The 13841-nt window shown below is 44.1% G+C and overlaps 1 protein-coding gene across 2 annotated transcripts; it reads left to right on the forward strand.

The window, feature by feature from the left end:
* The first annotated feature begins 491 nt into the window (after positions 1-491).
* On the forward strand, positions 492-13338 carry LOC149364411 (BPTI/Kunitz domain-containing protein-like). 2 transcript variants are annotated; one of them, XM_089570107.1, is made up of 7 exons: positions 492-625; positions 2999-3068; positions 4327-4482; positions 5949-6113; positions 7013-7064; positions 8674-8822; positions 10714-13338. In XM_089570107.1, exons 2-7 carry the CDS (start codon positions 3002-3004, stop codon positions 10734-10736), a joined length of 612 nt encoding a protein of 203 aa, XP_089426233.1. In that variant the 5' UTR covers positions 492-625; positions 2999-3001; the 3' UTR covers positions 10737-13338. The 2 variants fall into 2 exon arrangements, with proteins under 2 accessions (XP_089426233.1, XP_089426234.1); XM_089570108.1 differs by lacking the exon at positions 7013-7064.
* Positions 13339-13841: the final 503 nt, after the last annotated feature.

Consider the following 13841-nt stretch of genomic DNA (forward strand, 5'->3'; position numbering starts at 1 on the left):
CTCATTCATGTTCTGCATTCTAAACTCGATGGACAGTTCTTCCGTCGCAAGTAAGCGAGCATCTTGTAAACTGCTTCTCTTGTGTACTGCATCTCTATAGTGCAGTTTTTCAACCTGTAGATCAATTCCAATCAAGCGCTTAGTCTTTCCATTTTCCTCCATGCCTGTACGCTCTCGTCGTACGATTACTGACGTGTAATGACTTCTCGCTGGCCTATAAAGTATAAGGAAGAAAAAAAAGGAAACTTCACTGACACGTGGATCCGGTGCACCGAAGCGGGACAGAAGCATGGCCTGAGGGGAACTACTGCTACACCCCCAACGAACAGGATACACGTGCAGGGTACCACGTGAGAGGAAGTTTGCGCGAGGAAGCGCCAAAATTGTTTCCTCGCGAGGCCACTCCCATATTACCCCCCCCCCCCCCCCCCCTTCCGTAGGAATACGCGTCATACAGTAGAAGAAAGAGAGGCGCAGCGCAATCGAGGCCAAGCGGAACAGACGAGGATATAGCCGTTAAAGTTGCTTCGGTGGGACTCCTCGCGTGGATGTGCAACACAGCCCTCTAGCGAGGTCATTGCCGTCGCCTGTGAACGTCGCCTTGGAGTGAGGCAGAACAGTAACGGTTGGTGCTTTTTGTTTGTCGTCCAGGCTGTAGTCTTACTTAATTGTGGCTTACATTAAAGGTAAATAAATATGAATGGAGAAAGCAGTCAATAAATAATGCACCACTTGTTTCGGCCCTGAATGAAGATTATTGTGCCGCTTGCAACAACAATAAAAGCTTAAGAGAGTTATGCAACCTAGGTCCTAAAACAGCCATAGGTATGCATAATTTTGTAGCCGTTCTGAATAGGCACCGGACGAATAATGCGAACTACGTATCCTTCAAGTATTACAGGCTTCAAGTACCCGCGACTTGAGTGCATACTTCAATGAAACAGATGGTGTAGTGTTCAGCAACCAGCCCAAGTTATGGAGAATTATTTTTCCTATGGCTATAGTCGAAACATCCCGGCCGCGGCGGCCGAATTTCGATGAAGGCGAAATTCTAGAGGCCCGTGTACTGTGCGATGTCAGTGCACGTTAAAGAACCCCAGGTGGTCGAAATTTCCGGAGCCCTTCACTACGGCGTCTGTCATAGCCTGAGTTGCTTTGGGACGTTAAACCCCATAAACCAAACCAAACCATAGTCGAAGCATGGGTACAAATATTGTGCTTCTGTAATAAGGCTGCGCCTAAAGAGCAAGGCTACATCACGTAGAATTAAACATGTTTGCAGCGAGAAATGCCGACAAAAATAAGTCCCCTTTCTTGTACACTATTTGTTAATGTTAGGCAATTTACTGTTATGAACATACTCATGACAACGGTCTGATCTCTATCTCTGACATGAGCAAACTTTAAAAGTTTGCTCATGTCATGTGCTTTGCACATGAGCAAACTTTAAAAGTTTGCTCATGTCAATGGAGTGCATTTCTGACGTAGCATTCCAAGGGGAATCTGTGGATATATTATTGTTGCAGTGCAATCTTACAATACGCGAGAAATTGCGCCCATAAACAGCTTCCCGTTGAAAAATTCGCTTGTGTAGAGTTTCTAAGTATGACTAGCTTCAGTGAGTAATTAATTCAATGGAGGCTGTTTCTAACTGTAAAATGAATCAGAGGCAGGTATAGCAGCCAATGGAGGCAAAAGTGCGCGACGGCTATAAGAACTGAATGTCGCATTCATGTCAGCACAGAATGAAACCTTCCTCATGGTTCGGCTGGGGGTCAACAAAGACGAATGAAAGCGTTGTTTTGCTGAACATGCTATAACTAAGGAGAAGAAAATATTTTAGGTTAGTGAGCTAACTCGCCTCTCCAACGGATGGACGCGCTCGGATTACATGCAGTATGGGGAACGCTGTAAAAGATGCGGTATGACACTCTCGACCGCAACTATTTAACCGCTGCTGCGTGCTAACTTGTTAATGACTGAAGTAGTTATGAGGATAATTTTTTATGGTGCCAGGACATCTGTTGCCAAGGAGAGCCACGGCAGCAGGTATTTTCTACTCAAGGTGGGGTCAAAGACCTATTTCTCAAGCAGTTCACCCTAACTAAGCCGAGCACCAGGCCAGGGCCAAGCGTGTGCCCACTGTATCACCGGTGGGTACTTGGCGGCGCTGGGGATCGAACCTGGAGCTGCCGCATTGCGAGGCGGATGCGCTACCCACCATGCAGCCGTTGCGCGACCGAGGTAATAAACTGCTCAGGAGTTAAAGAGAAAAAAGAGTCTGCTTTTTGGCGCCTTCGTCTTAGGAAGTGAGCAGATGAAGGTACGCTTAAAACATTGTTATCGATATTCGCACTTATCGGACAGAGAAATTCTGCAGTAAACATAAGGTGCGGTGTTAATCTAACTGCCTTTCAAAAGATTGCCACTACATTGGTTTACATTAATCTGTCTTAGTCCGGCCCTTAGGGCCACGAGCACTTCTCGTCTTTCCAATAGCTTCTGCATTCGAAGAGATTCTGATTGTCAATCTCAAAAAACCTTGATGATTTTTTACTGCCATGCGCCACTGCCGCGCGTGGAAAAGAACTACCTCAAAAAATTTGCCATAAAATATTTTCTTCTACAATGTGAAATTTCCGTATAGAGTTTAATCGAAAAAAATGCTCGTTGGTATTTCCTTTAAACAGTACTCTTCTTCCTCTCTTTGGGTGAGGTGAGTGTTCCCTCAAAGGTAAACATTGCACACTTTCGTGGTATTACGTGAAATTGTCAAAAATATATATTTATATACTGAACGTCAGCGCCAAATGGGGTATTGCTATTCGCTTGAGGTTCCCAGTACCTATGTGACTTTAGAGGAGTGAGCTTGTTGATGGTATGGAATCAAAGTGCGTCTTCTGAAACCCGAACGACTGCCTTTCCTGTATTCCATCGCTGAACGGTACAGTTACTATCGTGCTATTTTGCCCTTCTTGCGGCGTCCTCGTTTGTGCAGGCGATGCAGGTCCTGAGGACATGCATTTTTCTTCTAACCAACGTGGCATGGTGTTCTGCTCAAGGAGCCGGTAAGTATACCTATATTTATTGGTAGCATCGAGCTAATGAGTACGACATGAGTGTTTTGGGAAGTGTATAAAAGGAGCACAGTAGGGTTCAGGAAGACTCTAATCTAGAAGAAAATGTAAAAATCTGTTTGCAACATTCCTTGGTGCCACATAGTTTGGATCATGCTTTATTGTGCAGCTTAGTAAGTAACGTACATTGGGCGGTAAGTAGCTGTAAACACATCGTCATTAATGAGCGCTGCTTTGCGCTCAAGAAATATCATATATGGTCTTCTAAACTGGTTAACACTACATTCATATTCCTCATTAAGAAGGTATTATTGAGGACTACTTTCATATTCCTGATTAAGAAGGTATTTATACGGCAATTTTCATACCAGTTTCATAAGATCTACGCGTGGGAATTCTTGTTAGATCATTTTTAAACGCCAAAAGGAAGCTCGTGTTTTTGAAACGGCAGCTTTGTCCACAGCTTGAGAGATAGCTTTCAGAGAAAAAAAAGCGATACTCTGTATGCTTCCGGGATGTGTAGCTGCCTGTGCTAACCTCAAGAAGCTTGCATGAACTAATCTGAGGAATGGAATTTTGCCTTCGCGGTCACTTTAGACTTATAAGGCGAGCTGAGTAAAGCACTGAGCGGCATTCAATCTGTTACAAATTTCTTTCAGTAGAGAAGTAAGAGTTGTCATAGCACTCGCCTTATGTTTCCTGTCTGAAAGAGTGTACGGAAATTGTGCTTACTCTTCTTGCCGGTGAGGTCAAGTTTAGTAATGTTGTAATAGCAGCATTAGTTAAAACGCCGATCCCAAGAAGTTTACGAGAATTGTCAACCTGGTCCTTTGATTTCCCCACACCAAAAATACTGTCCGAAGTAAGACACTGAGATATTTTAAATATATTGTCCTTCTTTTTTCAGAGCTTTAAAAGGTACGGTATGCGATGCCATCATAATGCCAATAGCGGCTACTTTACCAAAGTATCTGACAAATGCGATTATGATTATGATGATGGTGGTGTTTTTTTTTTTTTTTATCGAGCAAGAGCAACTGCAGCCAAAGAGCGCCATCATGTGTCTGACAGGTGTCCTGGATGCGTTAGCGGATATGTCAGCAAATGTAATTTCAGCCACTGTAAAGCACTGACAACATTTTGGTTTTCGCGAGTCGGTTGTAGAAGCCTTTAAAACTGTGCTTTTTAGTCTGTCAATACTAATGTGTCACATTCCATCTTGTTACACTCATGCTCGTTTTGTCCGCAGAAGTGTGCAAGCTTCCACTCCAGGAAGGAACGTGCAACGCAACCACTTTGCGGTACTTTTTTAATGTAACGTCCGGCTTCTGTCAGTCATTCAATGGCTGCGACAGCAATGGGAACAACTTCGCCCACTACAAGGACTGCTGTGACGAATGTGAGAGTAAGTAGTGGTGTTCTTAAAGCCGGGTTCTTAAAGAATGACTTTCAGAGAGTGTATTTTTGGGTACTGTCGTGAATTCTTTCTTTATACAAAAAAACATATGGCACTGTAAGACAATTATGGGTCATTCCACGTCAAACAACCGAATCTTTTCGATGTACCGCTCCGATTTCTTCAGGGAAATTTATGCTTGTTTATCGCACTGTAGAAATTAATTTTACCCTTTATTTTTCAGGAAGAAATTTTTCGATCATGTGAAAGCGTTTTGAATTTTCGAGACGAGTGGAAAACTAGGTTTCGTTACAAGATTTACAAAAACCATTCCTTCTTCTTTTGCGGCCGAAATTTTTTCTCAACAATATATAGGAATTATACTTAAGTATCAGCCAGAAAAGAACTGCCTAGGAGAAATGCTTTCCATGCATCTACAGTTAATTATTTTTGCATGAAAAATTAACATTTCTCACAGCTTTTTTAAAATGGATTCCAGATACGTCAGCAATAAAAAAGGTTTAATAGGCTATCTACGATATTCACTACTTAGGAAAAATGTTTGAATTCGGGTAGAGCCGAACAAGTTTTGGCAAACATTTCTGGAGTGGACGAAAAGTGGGATTTGCAGCGTAGCTATGAATTTCATACTCAGGTGTTCAAAGCAAAAATTCAAAATGCAGGCCACTTCATAACTGTGATCTGAAGCAGCTATTTTTATCGGTGTGTGTTTTTGTATAGATGAGGAAAAAAATGGGCAGTGGTTAAGCCCTGGTTAAACCTGAAGCATTGCGAAAACAACGAGGAGAGAGAGAGAGAGAGGCGATGGAGAGAGCGCGGCAGCGGCGGCGGCGGCGGCCCCGGCACGTTAGCTATGCACCGCTACTGAGCATGCGCAACTGGCGAGCGCGGCGGCGGCACGTCTGAGTCGCCAGCGCAGCGACGGCGGTGGCGCGCCAGCTGTGGGCCGTGTGACATGACTGCTCCTCGCGCAGCTTCCTTCAGAACTACCTCGAGGTGTTCACACACAGTTGGGTGCCAACAACTGTTCTCTTCCTTATTGCGCTATGTTCATTCAGCTGATCAGACTAAACCGACATGCCGTTAGTCGCAACTAAGTCAACCTAGTTTTATTTTTCAGGTGGCCCGCACACACGCCTCTTTGGCGAGAAAAGAGTCCAAGAGAGTTTAAGTATTCATCTACAGTCCCTGGCGTCATTTGATGGCACAGCGTGCAGCTTCGGCAGTGCAATAACCTGATTAGATATGTTTGCTACCTTTCGCCGTGCTACATAACCACAATGTGGCCGCCTTCATGACGTCGGTGCTTATTTGAACTGCCGAAGCTGCGTGCTCTACCAAAAAATGGCGCCCAAGACGTCCCTTTAGTACGCCAGAACCATTTGATCATGTTCTTTGATCGTGACCTTTTGGTAAGGCTCATACTAAAGTACTAAATACTACAACATTTGCAGATCCATGCCGGACTCCATTAGAAGGAGGTCGCTGCAGGGATGGAGTCGAAGGGCGCTACTACTACAACATTGAAATAGGCCGCTGTGAGTCTACCCAGTACGGATTCTGTGAAGGAGCCTGGGACAGCTTCCTCCATCTTGAAGAGTGCAAGACTCGCTGCGAAGGTAAATGCTTCCTTGCCCAGCGTTGTCGCCAACATGTTACACGAGATCGAGCCATTTGGGTGAAAGCCAAACAACAGGCCTTAAGGGAAGTTGTCGTATTCGGCTCTACTAAATGCCAATAGCAAAAGGCTGCTGGAGGCGACCGCAAAACGAAAACTGAGTGCCCCCAGGATCAAAACATGTGTCCTGGTGCTGAATAGTACTGTTAGCTTTGAAGCGTGCAACCATGGCAGCGCAGCCTCTTCGCACTAGATGTAACAGAATTTGTTTTTTGTTAGTCTTAGGAACCTTATCTGTCAGCTGGAAAGATTAGGGAGAATGCATTTGAAGTTTAATACAAAATCTTCTTTAACGGGGCAATGGCACTCTTCTCACAGCGTTTATGAAGGCCTTGGTCGCTTCTCGCGCGTAATGCTTGCAGTAAGGCTTCCTAAGTAGTAACTAAAAAAAATCAACATATGCCACTTATATTTTCATCATTGCACTTTAATCCTTTCAGTCGCCGACTGGAGGATCTCCTGTACTAGCGTCCCGTCCCACTTATTCTCGATACAGACAGTCACGAAAGTGAATGGTATTGTACTTATAAATCTACATGGAACAAAGTTCAAATACTAGCTCCCCAAGCAACTTTCTTGACCTCTGATAGCTCCAGCCGTAATTACCATACAATGACAAAAGACTCGGTGTAAACTAGAAAAATGGATCATGCCCTGAATTTCAAGTAGACGCATGTTTGGCGAAAGCATGTGACTGCGCATGTTAAAAAGAAATGGCGTATAAAACCGAATCCATAGCTACAGTGCGAGCAAATAATGAACGGAGAGATAATGCTCAATTTTTGTTATGGGCCTTTCTCTTTACATCCGGTCTTCTTATCCTTTAACACTGCATTACAGACGTGTGCTCGCGGCCTGTGGACTCGGGTCCATGCGACTTGAGCTACCCTCGGTACGTACTGCACCAGCTATGTTCTAACTGGGCTGTATACAAATCTTCTGCAGAATCCAAATCCAAGCAAAATTCTCGGCACTCAGCTCGTCTTGAAGCCTCAAGTGGTGATATGCCTGAACTTACTAACTAGCACAGCCAGCAATGAAAGGAGCGTTGGTATGTCAGCCGCAATGCTCGCTAATGCACTATTTATGGTGCTTTATATTCGTAACATTGCCGCCTCAGAGGAACCATAATTTCTCGTATACAGTCTGAATGGCATACACGTTTAAAAGCTAAGATATTGTACTTTCAGGACTATCTACAGGTGAGGACTATACAGCATGTTCGTTTTCAATGATGCCCAATATAGTCTACAGTCCAACGTAAATCTATTTACGGGGTGCGTTTTTTGTACGAAAAATTCAGCCCGGTGTACTATAAACCGGGCGCTTGCTGCATGCCACAAAAAAACAGTATTACAGGAAATTATATCCCGTGAGTAGCAGGGCGGATATTATGGCTTTGCCATATTCGACGCATTTCCTCATCACTCCACTACGTTATTTTTCCAACCCCTCTGCTCCAACAGAAACCCTCTGCCCTGTTCTCTTTTTCCAACTCCTATTGAAGCTTAGCTCGAAAATCCTTAACTGCGCTCATGACTACCTGAGCACAATGACGTCTTATTGTTGGCTCAAGGCCCTGTCATGTGTTTATCCTTTGCTCGTTGCTAGCGGTTAGCGTAAAACGTTCCTATGCGCTTATTTCATCATCAAATATCATCAAAATCATGAAAGAGACGCTGAGGAGAATTCGTGTGGTTCTCTCTAAAAATTCACTTTATGGCTCTTCCCGGGAATGTTAACGGAGGTCTCTTGGCAAAAAACAAAACACTTATGGATGCGAAAATTAAATTTTAAAAATTTTCCTCCACTCGATTGAAACGCGTGATGTCCGCACCGAGAAAGACAGGTTGCTGCTATTGCTAAATGACTGGCGGTGTAGCATAGCCTCAGAGATCCGCATTTTATTTAATGTCCTCACACATAATCCAATTGGGAAATCGACCGATTATAGCGTCACCTGTATTTTTTTCTGTTCCTTTTTAGATTATTAAAGCTTAGTTTTCGGTCACGGTTGTGTATTTGTCGTTAGAATGCCGCAGTATATCGGTAAAGGCCGGCGTCAATTTCTCCTTAGTGTTTCTATAAGCGGATGCCGGTAGTGTAAAGAAAACGCAGTGCCCCGCTAGAAAGGAAGATGCATTACTCATTCTATTTCGATATACAGGGCTGGATTAGTTAAAACTCAGGGCAGGTATTACTTTCAGAAAGGGCTCTGAAATAAAATATCTCGTTTATGCCTTTTTGTGCGTCAGCAGCACAAAACTGAATTGAGATAACGAATAGCATTGCGCGCGTAGAATATGTTTTTTCCAGTTCAGTTTTAAGTTCAAGTAATAACTTCTCAGGTATTTAGTATGCATGAAGAAGGCAGATGGCGCAAAGATACACACGATAACAAGTGCGACCAGAAAGAGCTGATAGCTTATTGATTTTAGTGTTGGTTTTTGCCTTAATGAAAGTGTGGTAAAAGTAATATTTGGTTATCTATTCGTGTGCAGGTTGTGGCCAAGCAGGCGGCGTTTCTACTACGACCAAGAGAAGGACCAGTGCCTGCCCTTCCTCTACAGCCGCTGCCTGGGAAACGGAAACAGGTTCCACACCATTGCCATGTGCGAACGACAGTGCCGCCGCCAGTCAGTCGGAGCAGGTCTGTCCGGTTCGAGCTCTAACTATGGTCAAACACGAAATAGGCGTTCGTTAAATGCATGTTATTTACCACAGCTGTGATGCATTTTTAGGAGATTCCTTTAGAAGTAAATTCGGGAGCGCATCCGCTTCAATAAAAGCGAGTAGCCTGACCTTGGTTGGTTCGCTAACACAAATATATGTATTCACTATTGTACTACGTCAGACACGAACGCCACAGAGAGTAACATACTCATTGCGAATGACGAGAACTAATGTGACTCAAGCACTCATGAGCGTTCAACTCTGCACTCACCGTAGCCCTGCCGCCTGACTGCCCATTCTCGACATTTCGTCATCCTCATCATCATCATAAGCCCTGCATAAGTCCAATTCAGGCCACAGGTGCATATCACTGACCTCTGATAACTACGCCTACGCAAATAGTTGTTTGTTGATTCGAAGCGAATGTTTGCAACAATTGTGGAACAAGAAAGGTCGAATGGCACAATAGGTATTTTTAAAATCATCTATTTTCCACCCCACAAGGTCATTAAATGAGAAAGCTAAGAGTGCGTTGATGCTTGGTCACACTCATCGCAGATGTGTCGACTTTTTGCGAAAACAGACAGAAATCTGGGGAGTCTAACTACATGCGAAGCCGACGTACTTTGGTACCTCCGACTGCCAGCTTTTTTTTTATTGCATTGTTGGGAAGCTTTCGCTTTTAAGTGCGACTCCATGTACACCTACTAAGTGTACGCACCGTGCTCCTGCGCGCCCAGCGCCACTCCTCGTTAGGCGTCTGAAAGGGGCAACCTTCTCCATGTGCCTCGTGCTAGCACCTTCACGCGCGTGCCGTCGCAATTGATTCGCGAATTTCACGCGGAGGAAAGTGGATGCTGCATCTGCAGTCGGCTCAGTCTTGTCCCACGGATGTCAAGGAATCGCGCGTCCCTAATTGATGCACGCCCCTGTGCAGGCTCCAGTATGAGCGCACCGCGGGGGTGCGCGGGCACACAAACCAGGCAAGTAGAGATCTGGGCGCCGCGCTCGCGCTTGCTCACGTGAGCTGCCGCGTGCATGGCCAGATCAGCTCCGGAATACGCGCGGGCGCGCCGGCACCCAGCGAGTACGATTAGGAAGTGTCCGTGGATGCAGGACTTTAGCAGAGCGCGCACCATAGCGTCGTCCTTTTGGACGTACGCTGCACAGAAACCACATGAAGCAAGCGTTCCAGAAACGTTATTCGCTTGAGACGAATACTTCGATACTCAGTATACCAAACATACGGATTGAATCGAATACAGAATACTTTACTACTTGAGCGAATATTAAACATTATCGACTACTCGCCCAGACTTACTAATTACTCTATTCTGCTCCAGATCCGGGTATGTTACACCAGGAACATTTTTATTTCATTTTCCTGCCTAGATCTCTACTACGCATCCTTTACCTTGGAATCCTCCTCTCAGTCTAAGAGACAGGCGATCACCACTTCTCTGTAATACATGTCCTACTGAAGTCCGAACATGAAAGATTTCCTAACTTCCTCCAAAACAAATGACGTAATCTTCTCCGGTATTTGTTACACCAGTACAGTTTATGTATCAGTTTGCACTTCACTCTGCATGGCAATGTTGTCGCTGGCACTTAGAAAATTTCACAAAGTCCAGAAGCCCGACAATCTAATGAACTTCGTTGATGAAGCATTGAAGTTTATTTTTTCCACAAGTGAGGCAATATTTGGAAGCCATTTCCTAGGCCGCGCGCGTAAGTTTCAAGAATACGAGTACATTTCTCTGAAGGCACAAAGTCATGTGTTCTTTTTTTTTTGTCATGCGTTTCCCTAAGCACTCAGTCGTCATTGTGCCTAGCAGTTGTTCATGTACTTTATTTTTTTTTTTCAGGGGGCTCCGAAAGATCCAGATAGGCGGCAGCAGTAGAAATGCGCCTTGGACCCATCGGTACCGTTTACTCCTGACAGCACCTGGTTTTGCGGGCTCATCGCAGTGTAGCCTCAGAACCTGTTTTTTCCCCCGAGAGAGGTCGATCGTGCATGCTGATTTCATTTTCGTTAACTCTGAGTGTTACTCGTGGGAGAAAACTGCCGTTGAATAAATGCTATACAGTTCTTGAAAATTATGAGCGCTGAGAAGATTTTGCGCCAAACACACTTCTTTAAATGTAGCGACCTGCCTTGCGTGAATAATAACCAAATAAATTAGAACGTCCCTATAAATGATAAAAATATTCATCAGCAAGGCACACTAAAAATCAGTTCCAAGCTCTAGGAGTCAGCCCTAACATTCAAAGAGGGTAAGTAATGATAAGGATGGAGGAATGAAACAAATTTCTTACCCAGGTGCATCTCCTATGGCAAAATGCACTTTTCAGAATTAAACATGTGCATTCACTTTTTAAGGTACTGAACATGTTTTGCCGCGTATCACACTATTAGGTGAAACGTCTGAATGCACGGACATACCCTGTGCGAAATTATGTTTTATTTCTTACATTGGCACTCTGCGTCTCGTGTCGTTCCGTTCCAATAAGCCCCAAACTGTCGCTAGACCTCGCCTGGTGTCACCATTATAAAGTAACACCAAATATCTAAGAGCACTGCGTTGCACCATGTTGGTTGCTTTTAACTTTTTAGCAATATTTTTTTTAACTTTGTTTTGCATCTCTGGCGCTATGGGGTGCTTTTGCACCCACGAAAAATTAACAAAACTAATGATTAAAAATTTACAAAATGCTGTTTCAGCATATTGTAGTGTCTAAATTAAGCGGCGGTCGTTATGGAGAGCCAATGGTCGTGGCCGGAATAGCGCGTAGTCTTAATTAAAAGGAGACTATCTGACCACACGTGCTATGTACTATGCGTGGATGTATTTGAGGAAATGGCCGCTACTTTTTCTGTCTTTTAAACTCATCATGTTCCCTTGGTTATTGTCGTACACCGTCATAGTGTGGCAGAATACCATCACAGAAAACTATCTCAGATATTGCATGTCGACTCCAGAGATAACACACCAAAAGGGCGCAACATCGCACCTGGACGAGAAAGACCACACTTTAGCTCTCGTGCGCGTTGCACTTTATTGTATGTAATCTGTTGCCGACGTGCCCAAACTGCCACTTTGTGACTTTAGAGAGAAAGCAATGTTTCTGCGAAACTAGAACGCAAGCATTCAGGATACAACTGAGAATTATTGTCAGAAACTGTATCCTCAGAGAATATCTTGGCTGCGGGATATATAGTAAATTTGTTTTCAATAAAAAAAAAAGAGGACCCTGTCTAGAACAAGCAAACCAACGTGCCCTGAGTTTAGACAAAAAGCTCGCATCCTACTAAAGCCAGAGTAGTTTCTTGATTGCTAGAAACTCAAAGGGCTTTTCTTGCTCGTTATATTCAAAGTGAAGGTGTCCGATTTCCTTGAAATGTAGCGAGCAGCGCCCGGAGCATGCATACATGTGAGCAGTGAATGAATGAGAAAAAAACGCGCTTTATCTGTGACTGCATCAGTCATGACAGCGTAGCAGAAGTATCTTCAAAGCACATCAATAATGTATTACTGGTAATCTCTACCGTTGTACGCCGATTTTAGGAAACGATGGACAAGTTCAAACGCTTAAGGTTTATGCTCCTTTCGACAGCGTGGAACATTGCCCAGAAACATGAGATCCATCAGAGCCTGTTAGATGCTTATCCAGATTCTGTAATAATTAATAAATTGCATTTTGGAAGATTTCCCTGCATAGTAAAAATTAATGAGTGTTTCTGCGATTTCATTCGACTCACGCATTTTAGAAGTTCGCGACCGCAGTAGCGCTTTGACCACAACTGTGTACAATCCTGAAGGAAAAGAACAGTGGACACTCCGTGTTCTGAAAGAACTGAACTGGAGTTATTTTGCTTGAAAGCAGCACTTGGGCTAAAAGATATTTGGTAGAATTAGCAATTGGCGTGTGAATGGCAGAAGACGCACTGTGACTTCGTTGCAGCTCCCCAAGGTAGTCGGTAATGATGTACAACATTACATTCCTAACACTCCTAATATTTGTATATTAAATTACCACTTTAATAGCATTAGCGGTGTTATTTTACATTAGAGGTGTTAAGTGGTAAGTAGTCACATAGCCTAAAATCGCTGCCACAGAGCCGCTCACGTCCTCGTTCGACATTTAGGATCTCCCTGTGCAACTACTGACGATGACCGCGTAACCAGTAAAACCATCCATGTGAAAATGTCAGCAATGCATAGTGCCCTTTCATAATGAACGCCTATTGGTCCTACTTGGCGGAGCTGATGATATAGCATAGCGTTCGGCTCCTCAGGCCAAGATTATGCAATCGATTTTCAGTTGAGTCGGTGCCATTTTTATGAAGGTAAGATGCAAAAACGGCAATGTGTTGCTCGGTGTCTGTGAACCTTCAAGAATGCAAGGCGGTAATGGTTAAGCTGTAGACTGCTACAGCATCGCTTATGGCACACTTGAAGCATCGGGTCGTTTATCACTCAGACCATGCCCTACCAGTGCGCGTGTTCTTCACCTGTCACTAGCAAGCAGAACGTGAAGCATGCTTTACAGGCTAAAGGTATTTTGGTTATATTTTGCAGGAATAGGTAGACAAAAGTAGTGCATTTATTTCAATAACGGATGCACTCGTAGAATGATAATTATGATCGGGCTGATGACGGTCTCATTTTAATGACGCAAGGCAGCTTCACCAAGGAGTGCCAAGGAAAGCGTGTTTCTGACTGGCAAAGGTGGGAACAGAGAACCATTTTCTCGGGCATTTGACCCCGGAGAAGCGGAGCATGAGAGAGCTAACGCCTAATCTGTTGCATAAACGGCTGATGTTCAACGCACTAGGCAACCACTGTGGTTAACGGATTCTCATAATATTGGTACCCCAGCCCCGTCCAATGGGTCATTGAAACGAAAAATAAAGTTAGTTGATCTGGCGACAACTTTTGCCCGCGTAATACGAGACACTACTAGCTTAGTACAAATCTGCTCGACAGAAAAT

Source organism: Amblyomma mixtum, chromosome 2 (genome assembly GCF_055824585.1).
Source record: "Amblyomma mixtum isolate Tamu chromosome 2, ASM5582458v1, whole genome shotgun sequence".
Classification (NCBI taxonomy): domain Eukaryota; kingdom Metazoa; phylum Arthropoda; class Arachnida; order Ixodida; family Ixodidae; genus Amblyomma; species Amblyomma mixtum.

Bases quoted from the DNA above. Each gene is read 5' to 3' on its own strand.
- LOC149364411 (XM_089570107.1), top strand. From the start codon at position 3,002: ATGCAGGTCCTGAGGACATGCATTTTTCTTCTAACCAACGTGGCATGG. The intron at 3,069-4,326 runs GTAAGTATACCT...TTTTGTCCGCAG, and splicing joins GTGTTCTGCTCAAGGAGCCG to AAGTGTGCAAGCTTCCACTC. The intron at 4,483-5,948 runs GTAAGTAGTGGT...CAACATTTGCAG, and splicing joins CTGCTGTGACGAATGTGAGA to ATCCATGCCGGACTCCATTA.